Source organism: Ursus maritimus, unplaced genomic scaffold (genome assembly GCF_017311325.1).
Source record: "Ursus maritimus isolate PB19 unplaced genomic scaffold, ASM1731132v1 scaffold_4, whole genome shotgun sequence".
NCBI lineage: Eukaryota > Metazoa > Chordata > Mammalia > Carnivora > Ursidae > Ursus > Ursus maritimus.
Window position 1 is genome coordinate 5,386,985 of NW_024426552.1, and position 23,177 is coordinate 5,410,161.

General features: G+C 42.5%; 1 protein-coding gene across 1 annotated transcript in view; it reads left to right on the forward strand.

Moving 5' to 3' along the window:
• DSCAM (DS cell adhesion molecule) overlaps window positions 1–23,177 on the forward strand; it is a 619,423-nt gene that overhangs the window by 353,734 nt on the left and 242,512 nt on the right. The window contains exon 10 of the mRNA XM_040621659.1: window positions 7,609–7,728. Within this exon, the coding sequence (XP_040477593.1) occupies window positions 7,609–7,728 (120 nt within the window). The remainder of the gene's footprint in view (window positions 1–7,608; window positions 7,729–23,177) is intronic.

Genomic DNA, 23,177 nt, shown 5'->3' on the forward strand with positions numbered 1-23,177 from the left:
ATGTGTGAGAAGACTTGAAGACAGACCTTTTCCCCAAAAGTAGCTGGCCAAGGGCCATGCTGGGTGTTGGAATGGGACCTGGGACATCTCATTGTCTCCTCCATTTTCCATCTGCCCTCAGTCCATAATAGATGGGACAGGGAACTCTCTCTGTGGATGGGTAATATCTGCTATGAGTGGCAGCCTCTTGTCTTTGATTGCTAGAAATTAGGCAGCTGCTCAAATTTCAACTTTTAATTTGAATGGTCAAGTAGTTGAATTTTGTCACAACTTCGTCTGGATCATATTCTGAATCAGCTAAATAGACTTTTTAGGTAAGATGAAGAATCTTATCATTTTATTGCCATGTAGAATGAAAGAGCATTCATACTGCAAACTGTGGACTTACCATTAACTTTGGAACACAGCTGTCATTTGGTTCATGAAACAATGCAAAGGTATAGTTGGGGAAGCAAAACCCACATGAAAACACAAACAGCATTAGAGAATAATTATATGGGTCTTCCTTTAAATCTTTCACTGAGTTAAGAAATGTTTTTCTCTTAGAGGCTTTAAAGTTTTTGGTCTGAGATGTAGTTTGGGAAAAACAGAAGTAGAATGAGGATCTTAGAGACCTTGAAATTGCCTTGTCACCGTGAGGGTAGTTTGGAAGCCTTCAAGTGACAGACAATTAATTACAAGAGCAGAATGAACTCTAATAAGGGAGAGACCAGCGCTTGATATGTTCAGAGAAGGCTCCATGGAAGGAGTGAGCTGCGTTGGCCTTGATGTGAGTAGGGTTTAGAAAGAGAATAAAAATGCAACACTCGGTCTCACAGTAAGAAAATCAAGGTCCACATTTCTGCTCGCTCATTTTCTCACTTTGAGAACATGACTGAATCTCTCTGGTCCTCAATTTCCTAATCGGTGAAATAGGAACAGTAAGATTTATCTCTTGGAGCTGCTGAGAGCATTTAATTAGGTCATAAGGTAACAATTGGTGTGATGTTGGCACCTGGCTGGCCGCAGAGCCCTCAAATGACTCTCCATGAATGAGTAGAGGGGACACAGGTGTCCAGGCACATGTTCTGAGGTCAGGGAGGGATAGCACCAGGCAAGACATAGAGGCTGTGCAATGGTCAGAGTTTGCCCATCTGCCTGCTGTTATCCACAAGTATGTGTTTGATGGAGGAAGTGATGGGGAACTACAAGTGTCTTTGAACAGATTGCCTTGAGGGAGGAAGACCATTCTGGAGACAGTTGATGGGCTGTACTGTGTGGACAGGAGGGCCAAGGGAAAGTGCGCTGGCCTGCAAGTCTGCCTCTGCAGAACTCTTTCCGGCTTCTCTTCTTTCCTCTTTACTTCCTTGTCAAAGGAAGCACTATCATGATAGGGACACCTGTTAGCTGTGTGGCCTTGGGTAGTAAATTCCTCAGCCTCTCTTTACCTCCATTCTCTTATTCATAAAATGGGAAGATACCTAATAGTGATTTCTAAGGGTTAAATAACGTATTTATCCCAGTGCCTGGCATATAATAAGCACTCAGTGGGTGATAACACCCTTCTACCCTTGTCCCTCTGTCCCTTCGGGCCACTCATATCCACATGATTTTGGAACATGATTGAGGACACACCACACAGAAGAGGCCATGGAGCAATCCAAGCATTGGGAAATTAATTAGAATGAAGGCCTTGGGAATATAGTCTAAAATGTGAAAGTACAATATATTTTTGAAGGAACCACGGCAGTTGGGGGTAAATTGTATGCAGGAGATAAAGGTGACAACTGAGAAAAATTCAGCTGAGGTGTAGAATAAATACGTCTGACAGCACTGGAGTTTTGGAGCCCAATTCCTTCTATCATAGTTATTCCTTCTATCATAGTCTTATGACCTAGGGTCATTATAAAGCTTAGCACAGTTTTTGATTGCCCGGGTCATTGGGAAGATTTATAGAGACTTAATTTAAAATACATTAGCTGTTATCATAAGGGAAATTAAAAGAAAAAAGAACCAAACAACCCTTCGCTCTTATGTGTGCCCCATGGCTTACACTGGCTGTGGACCGAGGATCTCCCTAATGTCATGCTCAGTTGGGTGACCTTGGCATTAATGAAGCCATTTGGGGGGAAAGTACTAGACTTAATGACAGAACACACATGCCCTTTGCTTCCTATTATTGGCTCTGCATCACCGAGAAGAAAGCCACCGATGCGATGATTTTCTGTGATTCCAAAGGAGGTCAGTGTTCTCACACTTCTTTATATCCTATGATGTATCTGCTGTTTCCAGCTTTTAATGATGAGCTGCCACAGAAAACAGCGCCACGCAAAGGGCCTCTAGTTAACCTTTATTTGGCAAGGAAAATAAAAATTATACGAGGCCACTATCGTATTGCTATGTTTAGTGATCCAATTTTTGATACCGTATTTGTGTTGTCATTTTACTTCATCCATTGATTCTTCCAACAAATATTTATTAAGCATCCATTTTATACCAGATATTCTGAGTGCTGGGGTACAGGGGTGATCAAAAGTGAGATCCCAGTTTCCTGCTCCATAAAACTCACATTCCAGTGGAGGACAGAGATAACAAATACACAATGTCAGGTATCTGCATGTCCTATGAAATCAAGACTCAGCAGGAGGATTGAGAGTGATAGAGATAGGAAAAGTATGCCAGGTCAGGTGGACAGGGAAAGCCTTTCTGAAGAGAGTTTTGAGCAGACTTGACTAAGGTGAAGGAACAAGGCACAGGGAGCACCAGGCAGAGAGACCAAGCACGAAGAACCCAAGTCAGGAATGAGCTTTGCGTGTTCGAAGAGCAGCAAGAGAACAGTGTGCTCAGTGTCCCATAAGGGAGGAGGGAAAGGATTGAGGGCAAAGGCCAGGCCATCTTTCTGGCTGTGACGGGAAGCCATTGGATTTTAGTTTCCAGTGTCATAAATTAAATCTTACCTAGACTTTGACCAATTACCATCTTGACTAAATGCCATCCAGTAGAGAATGGCAATATTTATGTACGTGCCCCCCCCACCCCCCACCAAATAGCTTCCAGTTTTACCTTCAGTAGAACTGAATCCCTGTCCCTGTTGACAGCTTAGGGAAGCTCACATCCATTCTTTGGAAATATATGACTTCTTGGAGGCCATGAATTTCAAACATGAAAAAAAAAATTGGACTGCATCTAACATTGAAAAATACCTGTCCTATTATAAGCACACTACTATTCCTCTCTTAACTACAAAAATAATCCCTCCCTTTAACAAACAGACCAAACCAAAGATCACTGTATTTTGAACAGCCCTTGGTTTTTTTTTTTTTCATTTATTTAACAGTTTTATAGCCTGTTCAGAACATTTTTGTAAAACTGTTAAAAAGGCAGAATATACTTTAAAAGTTAGAATACAAGTTGAAAACACACCTTTCAAAAAAAGTTCAGTTTCTGTATATTTTTAAGCACAGATTCCAGATAATTTTCAATATTCAGCTCCCTCCAAGGAATCCCTGGGGTCTTGAGAGACTGTCAGACTACATGGGCCCCATGACACTAAGGTGTATGGCAAGAATGGCTTACGTTGCCTTTTGGGGGTTGACATAATTATTTGGTTGAAACTATCTCTTCTATTTCCTTAATCACCCTCCTCCTCCACTTCCTGTTGGAAAACCAACTATATTGGCAAATGTGCTCACTACAACATACCAAACAAAGGGTTACACAAACAAAAGGAAACAAAAATATAATTTTTTTAAAGATTTTATTTCTTTATTTGAGAGAGAGAGAAAGCATGAGCTGGAGGGAGGGGCAGAAGGAGAGGGAGAGACAATCTGAAGTAGATTTCTCGCTGAGCACAGAGCCAGACGTGGGGCTTAATCTCAAGATCATGATCTGAGCCGAGAACAAGAGTTGGCCACTTAACCGATTGAGCCACCCAGGTACCCCCAAAATAGAATTTTTAGAAAGGGAGCCAGCAACTTTGGGTAATTATAATTCCCCAATACTCTGTATTAAGTCTTTGGGTCCTATCATAAGTTTTAGTTCAAACTGCAACAGTTCCACCTCCAGTCTGCATCTCCTTGCCCAGAATCCTCCTAGAATGCTTTCTGCTCTCTTCCCTCAGAAGAAAGGAGGTCTACCCTACTCAAAGGCTTTGGACATTGGGGTCACTCAGACCCAGCAGCAAGAGCAAGCATGGGGGTTGGGGAATAGATGGGGTTTTAGAACAGCAAGAGGGGAATATCAAGAGATGAAGCTGGAGACCAGGGACCCAAGTCATAAAGAGCCTTCAAAATATTCTAAGAGTCTGGATTGTATCAAGGGACAAAGGGAATGCACTGGTGATTTTAAGCAGGGACTCACCTCATCCAATTAGTATCTTGGATTCTTCAAGCCACTCTGTGGAGAATGAATTCAAGCTGGGCAGTAGGTGCCAGGGTAGACTATTAAGGAGACTACTCCAGAAACCAGCTAAGAACCAGTATTGGTCTTGTCTCAAGCGGAGTTCCTCTGAAAGCAGAGTTCGAGGGCCACGATTGGCTATTGATCACTTATTTGAGATGTGATTCCTGGATTCCAGAGTGAGGGTTGGGGGGTGGAAATGAGATCAGAAACTGAGGGCTTCAGAGGGGAGGGGGATGGGGGAATGGGATAGGCTGGTGATGTGTAGTAAGGAGGGCACGTATTGCATGGTGCACTGGGTGTTATACGCAACTAATGAATCATCGAACTTTACATCCAAAACCAGGGATGTACTATATGGTGACTAACATAATAAAAAATTTTAAAAAAATAAAGAAACAGAGGGAAAATATCAATTAAAGTTGTTTTAATGAGCTTGTTGATGCTGTGGGCAGTTGGGGCCCATTGGTACCCTGAGGAATCCTCTGAGGAATCACACAGAACAGTGATTGTCAAAGTGTCGTCTCTGGACCAGCAGCCTCAGCATCACTAGTAGCATATTAGAAAGACAGTACCTTGGATCCCTCCTCAGATCTACTGAGTCAAAACTTTGGAGGATAGCGTTCAGCAACTTGTGTTTTAGTCGCCTCTTAGGTGATTGTGATGCCCTCTAATGTTTCAGAAGCACAGGCATAGAACGTGTCTCAGAATCCTTCCATGGGATTGGAGGATGGAGAGGAGGGGCACCCCCCCCCACGCCCTCACTCACTGTCATGTGTTTGTCTCCCACATTTCTGGATTGCATCAGTGAAAGTGAGTAAGCATTTGTGACTCCAGAGAAGGCCCTGAGACAGCAGAGAGAGACTCGCGCTCTTGGATGGTACCCTGGCAAGTGCATGGAACTGTCCAGCCCTTGGTGTGCTGAAACCAGATGGATGGAGGGTGTGTGGCACTTCACCACACACCTTGCCTACCCACCGTGATGAGAGCATGGCAGTGAAGAGGAAGAGAATATGAGGATATGTGATACATTTTCGAGGAAGAATCATCAGTACCTGATACAAGGAGATGAAAGAGGAAGATATGAAAGATAATTTGCAGTTTTATGGGCCATTTCCATCTGTGATTACCTTAGACTTACAATATGTCAATGGTTATTTCCCATGTAAACCTCTTTGATCATTTTTTAAGTAATGTCCCTTTGGATTGAAACCAAATTGAGAGGAGGGGTCATGGATCAATCATAATTAGACATGCTTCCAGAGGAAATCCAAGAGATTAGTTACCCTGCCCATTTGACAAGGGGTTTCCTTCTCTCAGCAGAATTTGAGCCAAATAGAGCATAGACTATGGATGACTGCATATTTACCTTCCACCTGGCCAGAGTGATTTTGGCATGGTGCCTTAAACTTTGTAATCTATCCTTGAGGTTGATTATTTTTACTAGAAAACTTTGTTCTATATAATCTCCAGCATTTTTCCTGGAAATAATTTTTTCAGCATGAGATAGTCATCCTTTATTACTTAATTTAAATATATTTCCATTTTATTGAATATTTGTGTCTCAGAATGCTGTCTAAATGAAGTAAAATTGCTTACTAGTTAAGCAATACTGAAGAGACCTATTGGCTATATAAATTATTTAATTTGCAAGTTGGGAATTATGTTTGTTAAGGGTATGTTAAAGCTGGACATACCTGCATTTATTAAATTAACCAGCACTCCTAGAGCACTTCATATCTTCCAGGCACTGTTTTGGAACATTTGCCATCATAATTCACTTGATCCTCACACCAATCTGATAAAATGAATGCTGTAATTATCCCCAATTTACAGATAAGGAAATTGAAGCCAAGAGACATTTGATAACTTGCACCAGATCATCCAACTGGAAGAAACAGAGTTGGAACTCAAGCCCTGGTGTTTAGTCTTTGGCTCTGTACTCCTAGCCATCACTGTCATCTCTTTCAGAAACACAGCAGTGAGTTCCATCTCCAGCTGCTTCTCATGTCTATCATTCCCTCCTCCTTGGCTGTTTTATGACCAAAATGATCTTTACTATGGTTCATATCCTTTCAACATGCTTCTAAGCTTCTAGCTCACCTAGACTCTGATCTTTTTCCCAGTCTATTCATGTGATGGCTGGAATCCTTAGTAATCTGTAGCACAAAGGCCCGTGTTTCTGTCTCAAAATAAGAATTCTAGAAATTGCAAGGCAAGTAAGATTAGCTTTACCAGGAATTATGGAAAGGAGAGGAAGAATGCTCACATTTGCTAAGTGTCTGACATACGGTGGACACAACCCATCTCCTCTCACATAATCCTGTGACTGCCTTGTTGGAAGTTCATCCCATAATTAATCATTGGAGATAGAAACGTTTCTGAGATTCTGACACCTTCAAATGCTGCCTTTCCTAGAAGTATCTGTATCATCTCTTTAAGAGAAGACTCAAATATTCTTAGTATCACAATAACTTAAGGCATTTGCTGTCTTTTGGCAGGTGTGTTCTAAACACAGTGCATGTGTATGTTTCAGGTAGGGATGCATTTTTTTCAGCACCTCACAAAACTCACCAAATAGTTATATAATCTGCTTTTTTAATAAGTACACTATAAAGCCATCATGGTACCTCACTTCACTTAGCCTCCAAAGTCCCCCATTGGCCCAGAAGAGTGCTGACATCAGGAATAATGGTCTATGTGTCTTCGTCAGATTTTTGGGAAAAGTTCAATACCATGCTGTGTTCTTTATTGCCTTTAGGGGATCCCTATTAATTTTCCCTTCATCTCCTGTTAGAAGAAGAACAGATACCAAATGCTTTGAGCAGTGCACACCCGAGAGGAATACTTACTCTTGATAATTACTCTTTGTTCTTTCAGTTGTGGTCCTGATTCTGTTTGCCATGGAGTGGATTGCTGAAGATCTTCCATAACCTAAATAAAAAAGAGAATGTCATATTCCCTTGGTTTAGTCACGTTCTCACACATGAGCCCAGTTTTTCCCAGTGCAAAGTAACTTCAGTGTGCAGAATCTCATTGATTTCCTACACCGAGGTCACTTTCCTAATTTGTTCCTGCTCGTAAATACTCTTTTTCAATTTTCTGTATATGTGACATGTCATTGGTATTTTAATGTTCATTAAAATTCTTGGAATTCTTCAAACATACCTAAAGGTATTAAAATAAGTTGTGTTCTTGTCTGAATTAAGGGTGACATTTCTCTCTTTTCAGTTCCTCCCAAATTTGTGGTTCAGCCGCGGGACCAGGACGGGATTTATGGCAAGGCTGTCATCCTCAATTGCTCAGCCGAGGGCTATCCTGTACCCACCATAGTGTGGAAATTCTCTAAAGGTATGACGTTACTTGATTTGCTGTTGCCTGCCAAACATGTTTGAATCTAAAGAATTAGAGGAGCATTTCAAGGTCCTTCCAGACGTGCTTCTGGCAACTAGAGGTGTTCCCACCTCCACCAAGTCTGTCTTCTCAGTTTACCCCTACTGGTCCGCCTGAGTGTTTTTAATTTGGACCAGGAATGTCTGGTCTTGTACAGCTTGCCCGGGGAAATATCATGAATGGGGCAGGGGATTCCATGGAATCCATGGAATCCGTGGAAGTTATTTCAGCCCCTGGGAAAGCTCTAGTTGCCTACTTCTGTGGTGTGACCACGACCCGCTGGGGAGCACCGCACACCCCTCCATGTACAGACACAAGAAGCAATTGTCAGAAGTGCTCATTGTTGGAAATCCTTTCCCCGGTACTTATACATAGGACATTAAGTGGGTTTAGAAGGTAAAAAATAAAATTGTTGATTGATTTATTTACCTGGTTATCTTAGAATATACAAATTCCATATCATTTGCCTGGTACGCTCTTTTAAAAGCACACACATCCATGCCATGTGTTGAGCATACAGTGTTCTTTGTTGAATATGTGTGTCTAATCACACTTTCTCCTCAAAGGCAAAGCAGCTTCGCCAGTCTTACTGTAAGGCTGTAAATGTTGCAGGAATAGAAACATGTAACATGCAGACTAAGGGGGAACATTCTAGACACCATAGAGATCATTTGTGTCCATCTTACAGTCCTTTCCAGGGAAGGGTTCTTAACTGTGCTCACCCACGTATGGGAGTTCTCGCTCTTTTCTCAGTCACTCATCTTTACTCAGTAATCTATTTATCAAATGGTTAAAGGCCGAATGCACACAGGTGGGATAAACAAATCAATCATGGTCTCTTCCTAACCATCTGAGACCTACTATGTGTGTTTAATTGTTCTGAGTGTATTATTTATTTGTTTGCTTTATTATGGTTTGTATTCCAGATGTTGCTTTTTAAAGTAAACTGTTGCATTTTCTTATTATGAAAATAATAGTGCAACAGAAGCAAAACAAATAGGTCCCTTACCACCTCCTTCCAGGGGAAGGGGAAGAGGGGGGGAGAGGGTGCTAGAAACCACTTCATTGTGGGAGGGACTCAATTAAATTTTTAAGAATTCCCTGAGGCTACGCCCCTGTAGCCTGCCACATACATTGTCCATGTGAAAGCACTTTATTCAAAAAGCTAAAGCCTGTTATTCAGAGTATCTGCCCACGTGATTTTTTTATTTTAGGCCATATTTGAAGCCTCATGTTACATTACATGAAAACAAACAGCGTGCATTGAATGCTGTCTTGGTCAAACCCAGAGCCGTGGGCACCTCTGGAACTGGGCTGCCGCTGCTGGCCCCGCCCCCTCCCCATCCCCACTGCCCCTCCTTCTTTTTACCTTGAAGAGCTCTCTCTCTAATAAATCAGGTAATAAGCATCAAAAAACAAACAAACAAACAAAAACCCCACAGGGGTCTGCAAGATGCTTTGTAGCTACGCACGCGGCCGCCATGCCTGCAACTTGGGCTGTTTCATGAAGTAAGAGGCGAGGATGGACCCTGGGCAGCTAGTCGTGTCCAACACTCTTGCTGCAGAGGTCATGTCAGCTTTCTTCTGAGTTTTCACTATCATAAAAATGTCACAGTGACTCCATCTCATCATTCTTTGTACGTGTCCTTTTTTTCCAGGCATAAATTTCTGCCAGTAGAATGGCTGGCTCAGAGTAAGCAATTTCTATCCCTTTCAGTACGCCTTGGCCGCTGGCCAGAGCTGTATTCCTGTACACAACCTTCCCCAGTTTACGCCATTGCCTGTTTCCTACAACGAAAATAATACTGGTTGTTATGATTATTTTTATTACTTTTTTAAACAAGAGGTCTGCTTACTTTTAAAGATTTGAGAGAGAGAGAGAGAGCACATGAGTTGGGGGAGGGACAAAGGGAGAGAGAGAGATAGAATCCTCAAGCCGACTCCCCACTGAGCACGGAGCCTGATGTGGGGCTCAATCCCAAGACCCTGAGATCGAGACCTGAGCTGAAATCCAGAGTTGGCTGCTTAACTGACTGAGCCACCCAGGCACCCTGATGCTTATTTTTAAATATCTTCCAATAGAAAAGGGGGAGACCGTAGAATACCATTTTAATTGTACAAGCGATAAAGATGTTTCTTAAGAAAAAATTAGCTTTGCTTATGGAACATGTTCCCCGTAGTCAAATATTCACTAAGAACATCAGGGCACCTTGCTTATGTGTGACCAAAAGAGATGTAAAGAAAATGGACTTGAGTGGTTTCTCTGAGAGCTGCAACAGTTTAATCCTGAGACTGCAGAATTCCAGAGTAAATGCAGAAGGCTTGAGGGGGGCTGGCGCAGGAAGGAGACAGTCTTTGTGGGAAGATAACGTTCTTACAGTTTTGACCTTGGGTCTGGATGCGCTAAATCTAAAACATCCAGTTCTGTCTCCTGAATTTTTGTCCTTTTACGCGGACAAACAAGGCCTCTTGTCTAAAGAGATTTTTTTTTTTTTAATTATGGCTGAATATCATAGTTGGCCTCATCTGTGTTCCCAGAAATGTATGGTGGCGGGAACGGGTTTCAGCTGCTGTCCTGGGGACCATCCCCTTGTTAGCCGCTCGGCCCAGGGAGGGGCTGCTATGATAAGAATCAGCTAGTGCTGCCGCCCGTGGCCTGTGGGGGCATCCTTTGCTCTCTGGCTGCCCAGGGACAGGGCTCCTTCTGTCCCCAGGGAAGCTTCCTCATGCAAACATTCAAGGGCAAGGGTCAGAGCATGCCTGGGTGTGTGGGGGTCAGAGAGGAGTGGGGAGTAGTTTGCATTTCAGATGAGGTTGTCAGAGAAGGCCCAGGAAAAGGTAATGTTAGCGAAGCCTGAAAGAAATGGGAGACGAGCTTTGTGCACGTTTTCAGGGGAAGTGCCGAAGGTCAGGGGGCCAGCTGGTGCCAAAGCCCGGGGCAGAAGTGTGTTTATGCCTAGAATGTTCCAGAAATACCAAGGAAGACCCTGAAGCCAGGGTAGAGTGAAAGGAGTTGTTAGAGGTCCCAGGAGGTCAGCTCTCCCATCAATCATTACAAGGATATGGCGATGACAAGGTGGGGGTCACAGTAGTGACAGTGAAGCTGTCCCCTTCCTTCCACTGCCATGCTGACCCCAGAACTAGGAGGCTGTTGGACAATCCAGGAGGGGCAGTGGGGTCTTTGCATCGGTCCTGGGTGTGGAGGCAGGACTTGCGGCTGGAGCCTATTAGGAGCCGTGAGCCGTGACATGGCTTGGATCGGGGTGACAGCAGTGCAGGAGGGGAAGTCGTTCAGAATCCACTAGGCTGATGGGCTGGCTGTGGGTGTGAGCGAAGGGGAGGCGTCTTAGACAAGAGACGGAGCGCTCCCACTCCCAGAGGGCCAATTGGGCTGCGGTCAGCACAGGAGTGCAGGTCTCTCTCTGTAGACACAGCCCTCAATCCCCAGGATAAGCAATGAGGAACCTTCCAAGTATACTTTTTTTTTTTTTTTTTTTTTGATAAACGTTTTCTGCAGCGTCAGAGCTCATACCTTCCACCTCTAGTCTGCTGCCACATGCCCGACTTTAGTTTTGCCTCTGCTCTGTGACACCGCCCTTGTGCTACCACTAGGCCTTGGCCATAGGTCTTCAAGCTCTGCTCCATTTGCAATGGTGTGTCTGTGTCTTTTTCACACATAAAGCCAGTTTGGCCGGTAGGAGACCGGTGGCTCACATTCTTTCTCGGGAGGGAAAGGGGGCTGCCTGACTTGCCGGTAGAAGGGATGGAATCATTTTGCTGCACGTACCAAGGGGCTGATTGTGGAGTCTGGCAAGTGTATGGTCTGTGCCTTGATGTCGTTCATTTGGGGTCCAGTTGTCCCACAGCTGCAGTGTGCTATTTAATATGTAGATTCTAAGCATCTTTAATTTGAGAAAACAATGCTTAAATTACATCTGTAAATATTTGTTCCCTTCCCTGCTTTTCATTTTCCCCTGCAGGGTTCCCTGTTGGGCATCACAGGGCTCCCTTCACCTATCCATGGCAGGAGTGGTTTTCTCTCTGAGTTTTTAGCCGTTGCCTCAAATATGATACTTAAATGTTTATTTACTGCGCATTGTACCCCAGCCAAGTCTGTTCTTCTTTGCACTCTCTCCAATTTTTCCTTCATGTTTGTGATTTCATTTTTTCTCCTCCTTTCTCACTCCTGCTGGTTCCTATTTCACTTTTGCTTGAGCTCTTGCTTCCTAGATAAGCGGCTGTTTTGTTCACAGCTTTCGTCTAACTCATGGCAGCGTTTTTCTGGTGCGATCCCATTACCTGATTGCTTTTTCTGCTTCTATCATAGTATCTTTGCTAGATGCTGGCTTCCTTTTGAGAACTCCCATTTGAAGAAAATTCATATCCCCAGAAAGAGATTGCTTTGTCCAAGTATCTGGTTCCTCACTTAATCCTGCTTGTCTACGAGCTCCAGCAGGTCCCCCGAAAGCTCCAGCCCCACCCAGCCTGGGCACACTGCGGTCCCTGGTGCTGGCTGTGCCCCGGTCCCTGGTGCTGGCTGTGCCCCTCGGATGTGTCCCCACTCTGACCACACATTCTGTGCTGATGCTAGCTCAGATTCAAGGCCACGTCGTCTGTCCTTGTCTTTCTGTACGCGCCTCTGCTCAAGGCGCACTTCTGGTTGACCGTTTACCTACTTTGTGGTTGAGATCTTCCGTGCCTCGTTCTCCTATTTGCACTTGTATGGTTGGTTTCCGGGAAGAGAAGAAATGCTGGATTTATGCTGTCATCCTTAAATCTTAAGCCCTATTGTTTATATACTAAGCTGTATTAAATTTGGGCTTTCTTTCAGAAAAATAAGTGAAGTGGGAATCTAGCAGAAGCGGTTAAGAAATCATCCGTTAAGGGGCGCCTGGGTGGCACAGCGGTTAAGCGTCTGCCTTCGGCTCAGGGCGTGATCCCAGCGTTCTAGGATCGAGCCCCACATCAGGCTCCTCCGCTATGAGCCTGCTTCTTCCTCTCCCACTCCCCCTGCTTGTGTTCCCTCTCTCGCTGGCTGTCTCTATCTCTGTCGAATAAATAAATTTAAAAAAATCTTTAAAAAAAAAAAAAAGAAATCATCTGTTAAGAGAATCAGCTGAGTTTAGACCCCAGACACAACACTGTCTGGCGTGTTACTGCAGGAAAATTACTTAACCTATGTGAACCACAGCTTCCTCGTGTATCTGGCAGATAAAATAAGGGGATTAATATGATGATTTAGTAAGATGATTCATAGAAAGCATTTATTCTGATGCCTGGCACATAGCAATTAGTCATTACCGTCAGTGGTCGTCTTCCGCAGCATACATGGCTACCAAGTCTTAAAACCATGTATTGAATAGCCCAACCTTTCCCCTACTAACATGAACTGCTTTACAGTCTGTGAAAAAAGAAAAATGCGTCCACTGAAGTCTGTTTTGGATCCTTTCCATTCTGGTATTGGGACCATATGTATTAGAGGGTTATCTCTTCCAAATATATTTTAGTATCTAGAACAATGATACTCTCTTTACTTGTTTTCTAATAATGTCCTGTATTTTTCCCCTTTTTTATTTAAATTAAATTAGCCAACCTATAGTACATCATTAGTTTTTGGTGTAGTGTTCAATGATTCATCAGTTGCGTGTAACACCCACTGCTCATCCCATCCCGTGCCCACCTACACGCCCATCACCCATTACCCCATCCCCCCACCCACCTAAAATTGTCCTGTCCTTCTCCCATGGAATTTTGTTTGTTTGTTTCTTCTAGAGGAATGTCAGGATAATTTTATCAAGTTCAGAAAAATTTCTTCTGAAAACTTTGGGAGATTGTAATAAATTTAAAGGTTAACATGGAGAACAGGGACCTCATTAAAATATCCAGCCTTCGCAGCCAATATCATGGACACTCTCTCTATTTATTTATATCTTGTTTTAATGTTCATTATAATTTAAGTGCTTTCTTTCTCTGTGTCTGAGGCACTATTTGTAAGCTTCTGCCTCCCAGTGTGTTTGGTCCTCTTCAGTTTTCTGGGTGGAAACTTGGCGCATGGATGGCAGGCTCTGTGGGCCCTCTGAGGCCACCTGTGCCTCTCCTCCCATTGAGGGACAGGTTACCCTTGTTTGGGAGAGTCCCATATTCTTCCACTCTCTAGGACACAGAGATGCCTGCAGTTGGGGTGGGGCCCTCCTCGTCCTGCCTGTTTCTCTCAGATTGCCTTTCTCCTGGCCTCTGCCTGTGTCCCCCCTCCCTCAGCGGAAGCACATTCACAGGGGAGTGAAGCTCCCGCTGCTTCACTTTTCCTAAGGGGTGTCAGACTGTCCGCCACTGCTCAGTGCGAGGTGCTTTTGCTTGTGTTTAGGCACCTCCCACGGTCCCCAGAAAGCCGTTCATGGTGTCATTTCTGCATCTGCAAGGGCAGTCTGTCCGAGGGCCCGGCCATCCCTTACCATCAAGGTTCCGCAGTGTCCAGGTGCTGCTTGGCGCCAGCCCCCCTGCCCAAACCCTCCTCTCTTGTCATAGACTCTTAACAGGGGCCAACAGGGACTTGACTCTTTTGTTTAGAAATCTATAGACATGAAAGTGGACACTTGCAGCAGTTCCCTGGATGTTTCCAGGCACCACGCTCGATGTCAGACTGAGACACAGACACTATGCTCAGGTCCGACTGCTCAGGTGACCCCCCACACCCCCCCGGAGCCTCCTCCTACTTCAGGGGCTTGTCCTGGAATGCCTCACCTTGGTCCTGCTCAGTCCTTCTCTCCCAAAGTCAAGGTGACATCCCAGGGCCGTCCACAGCCCCCAAGACCTGTGTGTCGGGATGACAAGAAGAACACGCCGCATGGCACGAGCCCTCAGGTGCTCCTGGGCTCACCACTTACCCTGTTCTTTGTGTGGGTAGAGTGCCCTGAGTCTCTAACCCCATGGTTCAGCCTCTTCTGAGCCATTAGTTTACTGGACCTACAGTGAACCTCCTAGGTCTTTCCAGCAACACCTGCTTCAGGCTCATGCACTAGGCTCATCCAGGCTATTGGGCCCACTTGTTGTCCAGTGTCCCTGTCCCCACTAGCACAAGAATCTGGAATTAACACAGGGAAGGAGCTCAAAGAATCTAAAAAAGGAGAAGACAATGCCTCTCTGTGACATAGTGATGAAAATAAACCCAACTTCAAGGTGGAATGTGGCTCTCTGTGTACAACAAAAGCAGCTCCACTTATAGGGTCCCCACATGGGGACAATGGGTCTCACTAAGCATTGTGAGTTCTTGGAAAAGGATTGTGAACAGAACAGAGGGGTTGGATACTCAACATATTTTTCAATTTTCTTCCTTTGATGGTAGTATAAAACTCACTGTGGATGAAAATCTTCTGCCTTCCTCTGGGCTAAAATAAGTGGAGTTTAGTGGCCCTGGGAACTGCTCCAAGATACCCCCCACCCTGACCCAGAGAAGCTGCAATTTCCCTGAGCCTTGGTAGGGTCACCAGGACCATAGGCCCCAGGCCCTTCTTGCCCTCCCTTCCCTTATTTTTCTCTGCTCCTCTGCTCCTACTCTGTCTCCCCTCTTCCTCATTGTTCTTATAGACAGAGGCAGGCACACAGAGGGCAAATGTTTGGGGATCTCTTGCTCCCGGGAAGAGGTGGCTGAAGGCCTTGTGTGGTGGATCCAGCTGCAGGGGCTCCTCATAGCCCACAGTCCCAATGCAAAGCCACAGTGGCATCAGCATAATGGGGCTACTTAAACTCCCTGCAGGATCACAGGTCCCATCAGCAAGTGCTGACTTGTATCAGTTCATGGTTCTATTTTCTGATAAGTGAGTGAGGGGCCAGTGTTCCACCTTAATGATAAAAAGGAATCCTTGCCAATTAGGTAGAGAGTTAAAGTCGAGCAGTTGGCGTGCTGAGCTAGTGAACTACTGAAGTGTAGCCAGCCCTGGGCAGGCAGGAAGCTAGTCCACCTAAGTCAGGTGGTTTTCCCTGGAGAGGGGCCTTCAGTACAGACAAAAAGGAATGAAGGGAAGGAAACAGAATTGCACAGTGAGCATAATTATATGCAGATCTACAAAACAGGGAACCTCGATGCCGCCCCAGTTAGGGTGTGTGTTTTAGCAAGAAAAGACTTAGTACCTGGAATTAGAGGCATGCAAAATTTTGGAAGGGTGGGAGAAACCCAGCTATCTCTCAGGAACTTGAGAAACGTGGGAATTGAAATAAACTACTCCCGTCGGTGGCTACAGCCACCCCTGGCTCGAGAGCAGTGATGTGTTCTCCCGGAAGTGCCGTTTTCCCGGAAGTGCTGTTTTCCCGGAAGTGCCATTTTCCCGGAAGCGCCGTTCTCCTGGAAGCGACGTTCGGCAGCTGCCTCTGCCCCGGCTTGTTGCTTCTGAAAGAGAATGCTGCTTTTTCCTTCACTGCACCTTCCAAACTGTTTTCAAGTGCCTCTCGCTGGTGAAATATAAACCATGGCCTGGTGACAATTCAGCGGGAAATAGGTTTTTTCAGGCTTCCGGTCCCTGTAACTTAGGGAAGAGATCGGAAGGGTACCAGGAGGCTGAGGATGGAAACGTCATACCCGATGCAAGCGTAGGGACAAAATGTCACGTGCACGTGCTGTACAGCCCGGAAGCTTCTTCTTCTGGGCTTGGAAATAGCTGTCCAGCCTGGACCTGAACCAGTGCCTCCGGACCCTACCTCTGTCCACTTCTGGCCTCTTCTCCAGAATGAGACACCAGGACTCAGCACTCGGTCACTGAACAATGGTTCCCTTTGCAGCTGCTCACCCTGGAGCAGGTGCGATGCTACTGCTGTTGCTACTTGCTCTCCCCGTCCCATCTCCGCTTCTGTCTTTGTAGCTGCTCACTCCCTGCAACCCACCAGCTCTTCCAGGGCAAGGAAAACCACCTCCCTGAGCAAGCAAAACACACTCATTCCTCAGGGAAACACCACCCTCTCCATAAGGATAAAAGGGATTGTGTTTCCAATTCCTTGGTGGGGAGAGGGATGTGCTCTCAGCCTTCCCATTTGGGTGCAGCCCAGGGAGCATAGAGAGATCTCCTTTCCACTGTTCTCTTTGACTTCAAATCAATGTTATTCCACCCTAGGGAGACTCTCTGCATGTGGTCATTGGCCAACTTCTCCGGTTCTTATGTGGGCATTTATGCTCACATCCACACAGCTTTGCTGCCTTTGGTGAACAACAATCTGTAAAGCATAGAAATGCATTGTTCTCCCTGTTTCATATCCGATGAAATTAAGGGTGCAGCGAGAATAAGCTATTTGCTCAGGGGCACAGTTCATAAGTTTCCAATTCTTCTGACTCTTAGCCAAGTGCTCTCACTGCAGACCAGTAACGACTCAAGAGTGGAAGAAAAGATGAATCAATCACCGTCTTCACTGCCGCCTTTCAAGTGAGTTCTCTTGGTGACGCTTGGCTGTTCTCTTCCGACTGTGCCCACTCCCTCAGTCCTTAGAAACACTGCTAAGCATATCTTTCCATAAATAAGAAAGGTCACATGGCATTAACACACCCAGTAATTCAGTATGTGCCTTACATAACGCTTTAACATTTTCTTTTCGTGTAATAGAGCATTAAAATTGTCCCCACTTGACCCCAGCTATCCACAGAAAATCGACAGCTTTTTAATTAATGACTTCTGGCTGCTATAGTGTATCTTCTAGCTAATTACCCGAAGTGCTTACCTCGTGCCAACAAGATTGCAGAATTTTGAATATTTTAGGCACCATGTTAAATTTTGCACTTTACAATAATGATGAACCTAAAGTGAATGGCCGATAATTGTATCAAACTGTGGCAAAGTCTACTTCCCTCAAATTAAACAAATACTAGCCCTTGGGACTGCTGTTCTTATGGTAGATGAATTGATTCACTATTATTCTGTTTAGCAACTATGATCAGTTTTATAAATTGTGTGACCCTTCAAGTTAGGTTCATTTACTCATGAAAAAAAACATTTAATGTTTTTTTCAAATGCATTTATGTTTCATTTCTGTCATGGTTAAGACCTTTTAGTAATGAAGAGGCTTCTCTCGCTCTAGATAGGGATTAATAGATAATCCGCTATTTAATTGAGACAGCTTAGCAACATAGTTAAATTCTATATTACAATTCTTTGGTATAAATGTGTCAAATATTACAAGTATTTTTCTGTTGAAAATTCTTTAAGGAAAGGAAAACATACATGTTTTTAACATGAAGGATCCTATAACTGGCTCATACTCCATCAGCATTTCATTAGATTTTTCTAGGGTTTTGTACACGGTTTTACATAATTTACAAATCCCATTGCATCTTCAGATTTCCTGGTTTTCTGCCTTATGGATATATTCTTTAAATCCTACATTTGGCTGAATTATTAGGTTGTGTGCTTTGAACTAGATCTGACTCCCTTCTTGCAGTTAACTTTGAGAAGGGCATCAATAGCCTTTACAGATTTTCAAAATGTGGACCAAATTTAAGCACTTAAATAAAAATTAAAGGCTTTTGCTTTGATTTTAAGTCCTAATAATATCCCCTTATCCTTACGCTAAAGAACATGTGATCCATAAAAAGGAATTTTACAATTTATAAAACCAAATTTTTAAAACACACAGTCGACTTTTATAGGAGAGAAAGCATATGATTATTTCAATAGATAATGAAAAGTTGTTGCTCATATTTGACATCTGATCCTGACTTTTTTTAAAAAAAGAACACAAATAAATTTGTGTAAAATAGGAATATAGAAATGCTCTTTAAGACCCAAAGTGCTTTGGCAAATGAAAAAGAAAAAGACAGTCCAATAGATATATAGGCCAAAGCTATGGATGGACTGTTCACCAAAAAAAATTTTTTTTTAAATGTACAAATTGCCAATGCATTTGTGAAAAGATGCTCAAAAACAAAGAAAAATACAAAAAATAGTCAAAATGTGCAAATTAAAATAATGTGATATGTACTTAATTGATGAAGATAAAAAAGATCAATCATGTACATGTGTGAGGAAAAAATGAACCTTCAGCCAGCACTAGTGGAAATGAAATTGATGTATCCTTCAGTAAGCGCCTTAACCATGTATTTCAACACTAAACATGCAGATTTCCACTCCAACCATTAACCTAAGAGATCACCTTTCACTCTGTTAGTAGGTTGATTGATAAATGGAGAGGCTCCTTACAACATGGTCCTTACTCTTGTGGAGTAAGAAAGACAGAAAGTCAACTAATGTTAAATAATTATAAGCAGAAATCTTTTAAAAAGCAATATTGTGTGCTCACCATATGCTATACCATAGTTTAAGAACTTCAGTGCCTACACCACGTTATGGAGAAGATTCTGTACGATTTCCACTTTTACAGGTGAGAACATGAGGAAGCAAAAGGTTACCTCATTACCTAGTTTTTCAGTGTATCGATGATCTGATGCTCTGTAACAAATTACCCCCCGAAATTAGTGGCTTGACATAATGCACACTTATTCTCTCCTTATGTCCATGGATCTGGAATCCAGGTATGGCTTAGCTGAGTCCTCTGGTTCAAGGTCTCTCCCAGCACTGCAGTTAAGGTGTTGGTCAGGGATGCAGTCATGTCCAGATTCAACCTGGGAAGAGTCTCCCCCCAAGCCCGCTCGTGTGGTGGTTGTGTTGTGTGGCAGGATTCAGGTCCTCACAGACTGCTGGTTGGAGGACAGACTCACAGGAGCCTCTCCATAGGGTAGCTCATGTCCGCCCCCCCCCCCGCCCCGTGAGGCCACTAGCCTCAGACAGAGAGGGATTGAAAGAGAGGCCAAGTCTTTGGTGACCATAACTATGTGCAGTATCTGTCCCCCCCTCCGGTGGGTGCTCAGCAATTGAACAATGAATCCCATTTAGGTAAAAACAGAGCAGGTTTTTATATGGGCTTATAAAATATTAGGAAGGGAAAATTATGGGATTGGGGTCTTGAGAAAAAGAGCACATTTACTTTTTTACTGTTTGAATTTTTGACCAAAAATTTTCAGATCCCTAATCTGGGATTCTCATGTTTCGTACCATAAAAAGTAAGCTGGCAGATAGCTTTCATTAATTATTTTTCAAAACCAATCATTCATTTACTGGCTTGTTCATAATTCATCATACATTTGTTAAAATCTTCTGTGAATTTCATGTGAATTAAGTTTTAAAGGATCCGTATTACACGTTTCTAAGTTTGCGTTTTCTACATTTTAACAACTTCTCTATTTCCAAAGAGTGAACAGAATTAGGGATAAGATTGGTTTCGTTCATTCCGTCTCACTTTAGAAAGTAGTCAGTAGCTGATACTGTGGAAAGCAATGTGTTGCAAAAGATTTTATTTATTAGAGAGAGAGAGTGGAGAGAAGGGCAGAGGAAGAGGAAGAAGCAGACGCCCCACTGAGCAGGGAGCCTGGATGAGGAACTCGATCCCAGGACGCTGAGCATGACCTGAGCGGAAGGCAGACACTTAACCAACTGAGCTACCCAGGCACCCTAATGTATTGCAATTATAAAAGAAAAATACCATTATGTCTTTAAATTTTTTCATCCCTAATTTTGAATTCTTTATGAATACGATGAAATTAAATTTTTTCTGCTTAAAATGTTCTGATATTTCATACATCAGATATGTGACACAAAACTAATCCAAATGTTATTATTTGTGTATGCTCTACCCTCCAACACTACAGTTATCTTATAGCCGTGTACTTCTTCCATTCCTTTAAACCAGATGTCAGCCAGATGTGGGGCACAGATGAAATCCTGCCCCCAAGCAGTCTTCCTAAATCGATGTTATTGGAGCTCAGTCACGCTGCTTTGTTTGTGAATTTTCTATGGTTACTCTTGTGCTCCTGTGGCGGAAATACAGAGTTGTAACAGTGTGGCCTGCAGAGCCTAAAATATTTACTATTTGGCCCTTCATGGAAAAAGATTTCCTCCTACTGTCTGAAAATACTGAGAATTTTTATCCATGAGCATGGTGTCATGCTCCATGTATTTTGGTCTTCATTACTTGTTGGCAAGAACTTTTGTAGTTCTCAGTGGGCCCGTCTCACACCTATCTTCTCAAATGAATTTCGAAACATTTCATGTTTTGATGCAAATTCAATTTCCAGTTGCTTGTTTCTAATATACGTATAAGTAAAATTAACTTTGAATTGTGTGTATTGATATATCCCCTGACTTTGCTAAGCTCACTACGGTTCTAGCAACTTTTTGGCGGTTCTTTTTGATTACATGTGATTTAATTATGGGTTTTCTGTAGAAACCTTTGATCAAGTTAGTTCATTCTCTTATTGTTTACTATGAGGTTTTATCAGGATGTTAACTTCTGTAAATTTTTTTTATTTATTCAGTTGGTTATATTTTATTTCTTTTTTGGTCTGTTGATACAGTGAGTTTCATTGACGTAATTTCTGAATTTAAACCAACCTTTCATTCTTGGAGTAAATCTCATTTGGTTGCGATACATTGTTGTGTATATGTTGATACACCTGATTTGGTAATGTTTGGTTAAGGATTTTTATGTCTGTGTTCATTAGGAATATTGGTCTGTAGTTCTCTTTTCTCATAAGGTTTTCATCTGACTTTGGTATCAAGATGATGCTGGCCTCATAAAACCAGTTGTAAAATGATTTTGCATTTTCTGTAAGTGTTTGTGTAAAAATGTTTTTATTTCTTCTGTAAGTGTTAGGTAATATTTACTAGTGAAGCTGCCAGGGCTTTGGGTGTTATTGATGGAAGGTGTTTAACTATAAACTAATTTGTAGATATAGGACTATTAACTTCATCTACTTTTTCTTGTATGATCTTTGATAATTTGTGTCTTTCAAGAAATATATCTATTTAATCTAAGTTGTTAAATTCATTGGCACCAAGCTATTCCTGATATACTGCTATCATCCTTTTAATTCAAGTAGGGGCTGTAGGGTTGGCCTCTTTCATTATGGTTATTTGTAACTTGTGTCTTCTCTCTTCATCAGTCCAGCTAGAGGTTCCCTTGTGATATTTTTTTCGAAGAATTGGCTTTTGGTTTTATCGATTTTCTCTATCATTTTCTGTTTTGTATTTCACTAATTTCAGTTTTCCTCTTTATTATTTTCTTCCTTTCCCTTACTTTGGATTTTCCTTGCCCTTCTTATAATAGCTTCTTAAGGGGGATGCTTAGAGAGCTGATCTGTGATCTCCTTCCTTTTCTAATACAATAATTAAATGCTACAAACTTCCATCTAATTATTGCACCCCACAAATTTTGTTATGCTGTTTTTATATCCTTGTTCAACTCAAAATATATGTATTTTTCTAGTTACTCTGGTAATTTCTTCTTCGACTTATGAGTTATTGAGAAATGTGTGGTTTAATTTTCAAACATTTGGCTGTTTTTCCAGATGTATTTGTGTAATTGGTTTCAATTTAATTTTGCTGTGGAAATAGAACGTAACGTGTATTATTTTTTTCTCATAGCATCGATTGACATTTGTATTATGACTAACAATATCATCTATTTTGGCAAGTGTCAAATGTGTCCTCAAAACCAGTATGTCTTCTGCTATTGGGTGGTGCAGAGTTTTGTAAATGTCAGTTAAATCAAATTGATTAATAGTGGTTTTCAAGTCTTCTGCATTTCAGATCTTATTTCTTCTGCCCCTTTTTTTCTTCTCCTTTTGAGACTCTAATTCTCAATATGAGAACATTTTATATAGTTTCAGAACTCCAGGACAATCCGTTTTGTACTTCTCACTCTTACACTTTTTCTTTAACTTCGGTGATTTTCCATTGACCTAGCTTCAAATTCACCAATTTTTTCCTCTGCTGTGTCTAACTTGCTGATTAGCTTAAGGATTTCTTCATACTAATATTGTGGTTCTTGTATTCATCATTTTGTCTGTTATATATATAGCTTAATAGTTTCAGGATTCTTTCTGAACCCCCACCTATTCATGGATGTTAATCGTAATTACCGTAAAGGCCCTGTCTGAAAGAGCTCCATGCCAAATTCTGTTGATATTTTTTTCTTCGATTCTTTTTTTTGCTTTTTTGTGTGTCTCAATATTTTATTGAATGCTGGCCCTGGTGCATAAAAGAGAAGTAGAGTTATACTTATTGCCAGTTCTTTACTTCTTACCTGCTTTTATGCCGAGGTCCTTGAACTCCCATCCTGTGCCAAAGATGGAATTATTTATACAACCACATCTCCTTGCAGGGCTTTTAACTCTTTGCAACTGAGTTTACCAACCTCCTTCAACTTCCTGAATTATTCAAAGAAAAGAATAATTTTGTAGATTAACAACCTCTCTTTTTTGTTGTTAGAATGAAAGTGACATTCTTTTGTGTCTCCCTCTATCCTTAGCCGGAGCGGAACTCAGTATTTTTAGTTCAAGTTTTCATGTGTCCCCTGTAGCAGTTCTGTTTTGATAG